Source organism: Neophocaena asiaeorientalis, unplaced genomic scaffold, assembly GCF_003031525.2.
Source record: "Neophocaena asiaeorientalis asiaeorientalis breed wild unplaced genomic scaffold, Neophocaena_asiaeorientalis_V1.1 scaffold280, whole genome shotgun sequence".
NCBI classification, from domain to species: Eukaryota; Metazoa; Chordata; class Mammalia; order Artiodactyla; family Phocoenidae; genus Neophocaena; species Neophocaena asiaeorientalis.
The window spans coordinates 4,598,845-4,606,745 of record NW_020185321.1 but is presented as its reverse complement, the minus strand read 5'-3'; the positions used below and the strand labels follow the sequence as shown (position 1 = coordinate 4,606,745).

Genomic DNA, 7,901 nt, shown 5'->3' with positions numbered 1-7,901 from the left:
TCACATAGCCAGGTTAACTGAGAGACATAATGGTCTGCTTGAGACAATTCAAATTCTAGTCCAGAAAATTGAGCCTAAATGGGTTTCTCTTTTGCCCCAGGCCTTAATCTATCTTTACAGATTGTCACTATTGTCCCCATTCTATAAGGGCTAGAGGCCAGATTGAGGGTGCATATTCTCTGGGGACCCATCTGAACCTAAACTTCCACCAGAAAAGAAAATAAAAACAGCACATCAATTGCAGCTGTACACACTTTTGACTGTTGGTCTCATTTCTCACTGATCTGGGTGCTTTCATTGGTGTAGACTCTTTAAATAAGCCATTGTTTCAACCATTGTTTCACCATTGATAAACAATGAGGTCTACTTGCCATCAACCTTGGCTAATACAAGCCCTGTGATCCAAAGACCTTGCCAGCTTGCCTGTCACCAAACAAACCAACAACTGAGGCAAAGGGCTTATAATAACTGGCCAAATTAGAGGGCCTGTCTACAGGCTATACTGGAGCTCCAACCTCTTAGCCTGGTAACACCTTAGAGCCATAAAATCAAGACCCACACCAGCTTGAGTGGGTATCCACTTAAAGAGGATACCGAGTGTCCCCTACCAGATGATGTCGCCCCAGCCCAGGAGTTCACTGGTGGAGATGACTTTGTCACCTGCACCAAAGACAACTTCACACTGGACACTAAACCTGCCACTCCAGCAGCACCCATGGATTGCCTCTCCTAAAGAAGAAATTTGACACAGGAGATCTATTGCTTTTCTTCCCTTGATATTAGGGATTCTATTATGTTTTCTAAAGCTCACCATCTGCTTAGCCCATAATCCTGGTATACTCCTTTCTCCCTGTCAACTTGTATACACCTACATTCCCATGCCAAAAGAGAAATATTACCATTCCTGAATAATAATAAAATCTGCATCTTAAAACAATTCCGCTTTATTCTTTTTAAAAACTGTTTTAACAGGAATTCCCTGGCGGTCCAGTGGTTAGGACTCGGTGCTTTCACTGCCAAGGGCCCGGGTTCAATCCCTGGTCAGGGAACTAAGATCCCACAAGCCACACAGTGCAGCCAGAAAAAAAAAAAACCCAAAACTGTTTGAGCTCTTCTAGGTCCTTTACTTTCCATGTACAGTATAGAATAAGTGTGTTTATATCAACAAAAAATCTGTGAGATTTTGATAGGAATTGTGTTAGTGCTCTAGGTCACTTAAGAAACAATTGACATTTTTACTATGTTTATCCAATCCATAAATGCAGTATATTTGTCCATTTATTCAGATCTCTTTGATATGTTTCCTTAGGTTTTGTAAATTTCAGCATACATATCCTGCATTTGTTTTGTTAGATTTCTACCCAAGTATTTTAAGTCTCTGGAGTGACTGCCAATGGGGCTGCATTTTTAATTACAATGTTCTCATGTTTGTTGTTAGTATATGGAGATGTTATTAATTTTTGTGTGTTGATCCTATGTCCTGCAACTTTGCTGAACTCACTTACTAGGTTTAGAAGTATTGCAAATTCCTTGGGACTTTCTATGTAGACTGTTACAGATTTGAATTGTGTTCCCTCAAAATTCAGTGCTAAGGACTTCCCTGGTGGCACAGCAGTTAAGAATCTGCCTGCCAATGCAGAGGACATGGGTTCGATCCCTGGTCTGGGAAGATCCCACATGCCACGAGCAACTAAGCCTGTGCGCCACAACTACTGAGCCTGTGCTCTAGGGCCCACGAGCCACAACTACTGAGCCCGCATGTCACAACTACTGAAGCCTGCATGTCTAGAGCCTGTGCTCTGCAACAAGAGAAGCCACCGCAATGAGCCTGTGCACCACAACGAAGAGTAGCCCCTGCCTGTGTGCAGCAACAAAGACCCAATGCAGCCCAAAATAAATAAATAAATGTATTAAATAAAAAATTCAGTGCTAACCTCCACAACCTTAGAATGTGACTGTATTTGGAGATAAGGCCTGAAAGAGGTAATGAAGTTAAAATGAGGCTCTTAGTTTAGGCCCTAATCCAATCTGACTGGTATGCTTATAAGAGGAGGTGATTAGGTCACACAGAGAGAAGCACACCAAGGATGCACTTGCACAGAGAAAAGGCCATTTGAGGACATAGCAAAAAAGTGGCTATCTACAAGCCAAGGAGAGAGAAATTAGGAAAAATAAGACCTGCTTTCCAGCTTCCAGACCTTGGATTTCCAGCTTCCAGAATAGTGAGAAAATAAATTTTTGTTGTTTATGCTACCCAGACAGTGGTATTTTGCCAGACAGTCCTGGAAAACTAATATATGGACCATCATGTCATCTGAAGATGTGGACAGCTGTATTTCTTCCATTCCAATCTGTACACATTTTATTTCTTGTCTTGCCTTATTAGTGGCTAGAATTCAATATAAAATAAAAATAAGAGGGCTTCTCTAGTGGCGCAGTGGTTGAGAGTCCGCCTGTCGATGCAGGAGACACGGGTTTGTGCCCTGGTCTGGGAAGATCCCACATGCCGCGGAACAGCTGGGCCCGTGAGCCATGGCCGCTGAGACTGCGTGTCCGGAGCCTGTGCTCTGCAACAGGAGAGGCAACAACAGTGAGAGGCCCATGTACCGCAAAAACAAAAACAAATACAAAATAAGAATAAGAGTGGTGTGACCAGAAATCCATACCTTGTTCCTGGTCTTAGAAATGAAAGAATAGAGATTACAACCAATATCATAGAGATACAAACACTCTTCCAAAACTGAATCAGGAAGAAAGAGATAATCTGAACAGACCAATCACTAGTAGTGAAATTAAATCAGTAATCAAAAAACTCCCAGCAAAAAAAAAAGTCCAGAACTGGATGGCTTCACAGGGGAATTTTACCAAACATATAAAGAAGAGCTAACACCTATCCTTCTCAAACTATTCCAAAAAATTGAAGAGGAGGGAACACTCCCAAATTCATTCTATGAGGCAATCATTACCCTGATACTAAAGACAGACAAAGACACTACAAAAAAAAAGAAAATTACAGGCTAATATTTCTGATGAATATAGATGCAAAAATCCTCAACAAAATATTAGCAAACAATATATAAAAAGGATCATATACCATGATATAGTGAGATTTATTCCAGGGATGCAATGATAGTTCAATACCAGCAAAGCAATCAATCAATCAATGTGATAAACCACATTAACAAAACAAAGGATAAAAATCACGATCATCTCAAAGCATTCGACAAAATTCAACATTCATTCATGATTAAAAAAAACTCTCATCGAAGTTGGTATAGAGGGAACATATCTCAACATAATAAAGGCCATTTATGACAAACCCACAGCTAATATCATACTCAATAGTGAAAAGCTGTTAAGCTTTTCCTCTAAAATCAGGAATAAGACAAGAATGCCCATTCTTGCCACTTCTATTTAACAAAGTATTGGAAGTCCTAGCCACAGCAATAGACAAGAAAAAGAAATAAAAGTCATCCAAATTGGAAGAGAAGAAGTAAAACTGTCACTACTTGTAGATATGATACTATATATAGAAAACCCTAAAGTCTTCATCAAAACACTATTAGAACTAATAAATGAATTAAGTAAAGCTTCAGGATACAAGATTAATATACAGAAATCAGTTGCTTTTCTATCAGAAAGAGAAAGCAAGAAAACAATTCCACTTAAAATCACATCAAGAAGAATAAAATACCTAGGAGAAAACCAAGAAGGTGAAAGATGTATACTCTGAAAACTATAAAACACTGATGAAGGAAATTGAAGATGATATAAAGAAATGGAGATATCTGGTGTTCATGGATTGTAGGAATTAATATTATTCAAATGTCCATACTACCCAAAGCAATCTACAGATTTAATACAATCCCTCTCCAAATACACATGACGTTTTTCACCAAACTAGAATAATCCTAAAATTTATATGGAACCATAAAAGACCCTAAATAATCAAAACAATCTTGAGAAAAAGGAACAAATCTGGAGGTATCACACTCCCTGACTTCAGACTATACTACAAGGCTACAGTTATGAAAACATATGGTACCAGAACAAAAACAGACACAAAATCAGAAAAGAATAGAGAGCCTGGAAATAAACCCATGCACATATGGTCAATGAATCTATTGACAAAGGAGGCAAAAATATACAAAGGGGAAAAGACAGTCTTTTCAATAAGTGGTCCCAGGAAAACTGGACAGTTGCATGTAAAAGAATGAAGTTAGAAAATTTTCTCACACTGTATACAAAAATAATCTCAAAATGGATTAAACACTTAAATATAAGACCAGAAACTGTAAAACTCCTAAAAGAAAATATAGGAATGAAAAAGGAACGAAATTGGGTCATTTGTAGACACATGGATGGATCTAGAGACTGTCATACAGAGTGAAGTAAGTCAGAAAGAGAAAAACAAATATCGTATATTAACGCATATATGTGGAACCTAGAAAAATGGTACAGATGAACTGGTTTGCAGGGCAGAAATAGAGACACAGATATAGAGAACTAACGTATGGACACCAAGGGGGGAAAGTGGCGGGGGGTGGGGTGGTGGTGTGATGAACTGGGAGATTGGGATTGACATGTACACACTAAGATGTATAAAATGGATAACTAATAAGAACCTTCCATATAAAAATAAAATAAAATTCAAAAAAAAAAAAGGTAGGACTCGAGCAAAAGATTAATATTTAGGGGTGAAGTCTACAACTTCCTCTTACCTGCAGAAATAACACGTACAAGATAGAGAGAAGGAGATAGAGATAAAATAAATAAGGCAAAATATTACCAAAGATGTCGGCAGTGTTACCATTCCTTCTACTTTTCTCTATGTTGAAATTTCCATTTTAAAAGCTGCAAAAGAGGGCTTCCCTGGTGGCGCAGTGGTTTCCCAAAAAAAAAAAAAAAAAAAAAAAAAAAAGCTGCAAAAGAAATTTCCAAGTAGACAGTTTATTTTTTTCTATCCTATTATTAATTCCTATCGCATACTGAATTTTGGATAAAGAATGTGGATTACAGGCACACACATTAAAAGGCTGGGTAACTTTCATGAATTGTCTGATTCAACTTAAGAGACGAGTTCTAAATGAATATCCTCTCATGTTTCTTTCTTTCTACAAAGTTTTATCCAGGAAGATTTATCTAAAATTCTAAAATGGATATATGGAGAGAGGGACATTTCTAAATTAATTACACCTGTAGGGTCTTACTCTCAAAATTTCACTAGCAGTTTAAAAAATATGATAATAATAAAACTAATGACTATTGAGCATAGGTTTTTACAACTACGTAGGTTCTATTATCATCACCATTTTAAAACAATGCCCTGAGATGAAAAGTATGGTGCCTAGTGTCAAACAGGTTGTTAGGTGTAGAATAACAATGATGCGTGTTAACATGCGTGATATGGCTAAAGGCTTTCCAATATGTATCACATTAACTGGGTTTTAAAAATTAGGATGAATTATCTGAAGTTCCAAATGATTTAAAAGCAACTGGAAGGTTTTTCAATTCACTTATTCAATCATATTAGAACATGTCATAAAATTTCATGCTATCAATGCTGTAAGCATTAATAATGTTTCCCACCTTTTCTGAATTGGCCACCAGTGTGGTGATGATATTCTGATAATGTAAACACAGGAATGACAAATTAAGGCTTTCTTATGTTTTCTGAATTACATTATGAATTTTTTTTTTTCTTTTTTGGCCACACCTCGCGGCTTCTGGGATCTTAGTTCCCCTACCAGGGATCAAACCCGAGCCCTCAGCAGTGAAAGCACGGAGTCCTAACCACTGGACCAGCAGGGAATTCCCATCATGAATTGTCTAATAAAAGAAAGATGAGAATATTTTCTAAAGGCCTACCAACATATTTTATATTCAAAAGTTTCTCACCAGCACAAATTCTCTGATGCTGAACAATGTTTAAGCCATACAAAAAGGACTTCCTAAATTCCTTAAATTCTTAGGGCTTTACATCCATATGGTTTCTCTGATGTGCTTTAAGGGCTGAACTATATCTAAAGGTCTTTCCACATTCCTTACATTCATAGGATTTCTCACCAGTATGAATTCTTTGACGCTGAATGAGGTAAGAGCCAGAACTAAAGGCCTTCCCACATTCCTTACACTTACAGGGTTTCTCACCAGTATGGATTCTCCCATGTTGTACAAGGTATGAGGCACGACTAAAAGTTTTTCCACATTCCTTACACTCATAGGGTTTCTCATCAGTATGAACCCTCTGATGCACAGTAAGTTGATGGCGACTAATAAAAGCTTTGCCACATACCTGACATTCATAGGATTTCTCACCAGTATGAATTCTCTGATGCTGAACCAGGTATAAGCCAGTACTAAAGGCCTTGCTACACTTCCTACACTCATAGGGTTTCTCACCCGTATGAAGCCTTTCATGTTGAACAAGGTATGAGACACAACTAAAGGCTTTCCCACATTTCTTGCATCCATAGGGCTTAACCCCTGCATGAATTCTCTGATGTGCATTAAGAAGTGAACTAAGGGCTTCCCTGGTGGCGCAGTGGTTGAGAGTCCGCCTGCCGATGCAGGGGACATGGGTTCGTGCCCTGGTCTGGGAAGATCCCACATGCCGCGGAGCGGCTGGGCCCGTGAGCCATGGCCGCTGAGCCTGCGCATCTGGAGCCTGTGCTCCGCAACGGGAAGAGGCCACAACAGTGAGAGGCCCGCGTACCGCAAAAAAAAAAAAAAAAAAAAGAAAGAAATTGAACTAAGTCTAAAAGTCTTTACACATTCCTTGCATTCAAAGGGTTTCTCACCAGTATGAATACTCTGATGTCTAGTAAGTTGTCCATTACAGTAAAGGCCTTGCCACATTCCTTACACTCATAGGGTTTCTCACCTGTATGAATTATTTGATGTTTAACAAGGGGGGGAGCTAGTACTAAAGGCCTTCCCACATTCTTTACATTCATAGGGTTTTTCACCAGTATGAATACTCTGATGCCGAATAAGCTTTCCGTACACTATAAAAGCTTTCCCACATTCCTTACATTCATAGGATTTCTCACCATTATGGATTCATTGATGCTGAACAAGGTATGAGCTACTATAAAAAGCTTTTCCACATTCCCCACATTCATATGGTTTCTTACCAGGATGCAGACTCTGATGTACAGTAAATTGATGGCTACTGCTAAAGGTCTTCCCACATTCCTCACCTGCATATGGTTTCTCACCAGTATGAGTTCTTCCATGCTTAACGAAGGCTGAGCCTTTAATTAAAGCTTTCCCACATTCCTTACATTTATAGGATTTCTCACCAACATGCAGCCTCTGATGTACAGTGAGCTGATGTCCATTACTAAAGCTCTCCCCACATTCTTTACATTGGTAGGTTTTTTCACTAGAACATATTCTTTCATGTTGAACATGCTTTGAGACTTGACAGATAGTCTTCCCACATTTCTGACATTCAAATGGTTTCTCTCTATGAAGATTTCTCTGATGCAGAGCAAAAGATGCAAATTTTTCATAGGTGAGCATTTCTTTATAGCTGATTATCTCATCCTTCAACTAAAATTCTGAAAGAAAATTTAAAAACCCCAAATATTTTGTTTTCCTATATAAGAAAAACTGGATTTCAATAGAGTAAAAGAGACAAATTGAAGAGAATCCATTAAAAATAAATAACCTAGGTAATACTAAAATACTGTTAAGACAGCCAAAAAAAAAAAAAAAAAAAGGTCAAGGAAGAATGCAGAGATGAATGAGAGTTTATGTAAAATAGGAAGGCTGGTGATTAATAACATAGGCTTCATTTCTGATCTTTAGATGTGGATAAGAATCTTTGAAGAGTTTGTTAAAAAATTGATGTTCAGGACTTCCCTGGTGGCGCAGTGGTTGAAAGTTCGCCTGCC

The 7,901-nt window shown here is 38.3% G+C and overlaps 2 protein-coding genes across 2 annotated transcripts in view; both read right to left on the bottom strand.

Annotated features, from left to right (window-relative positions):
* Positions 1-4,941: 4,941 nt before the first annotated feature.
* LOC112392335 (zinc finger protein 30-like) lies at positions 4,942-6,643 on the bottom strand (the record flags this gene model as incomplete). The annotated part of the gene is made up of 1 exon (XM_024734044.1): positions 4,942-6,643. A coding segment is annotated over one exon (675 nt), but the record flags the coding sequence as incomplete, so codon positions are not given.
* ZNF30 (zinc finger protein 30) overlaps positions 6,628-7,901 on the bottom strand; it is a 6,031-nt gene continuing 4,757 nt past the window's right edge. Inside the window, 2 exon segments of the mRNA XM_024734043.1 lie at positions 6,628-6,914; positions 6,916-7,565. Coding sequence (XP_024589811.1) covers positions 6,768-6,914; positions 6,916-7,527 — 759 coding nt within the window. The 5' untranslated portion in view covers positions 7,528-7,565 and the 3' untranslated portion in view covers positions 6,628-6,767.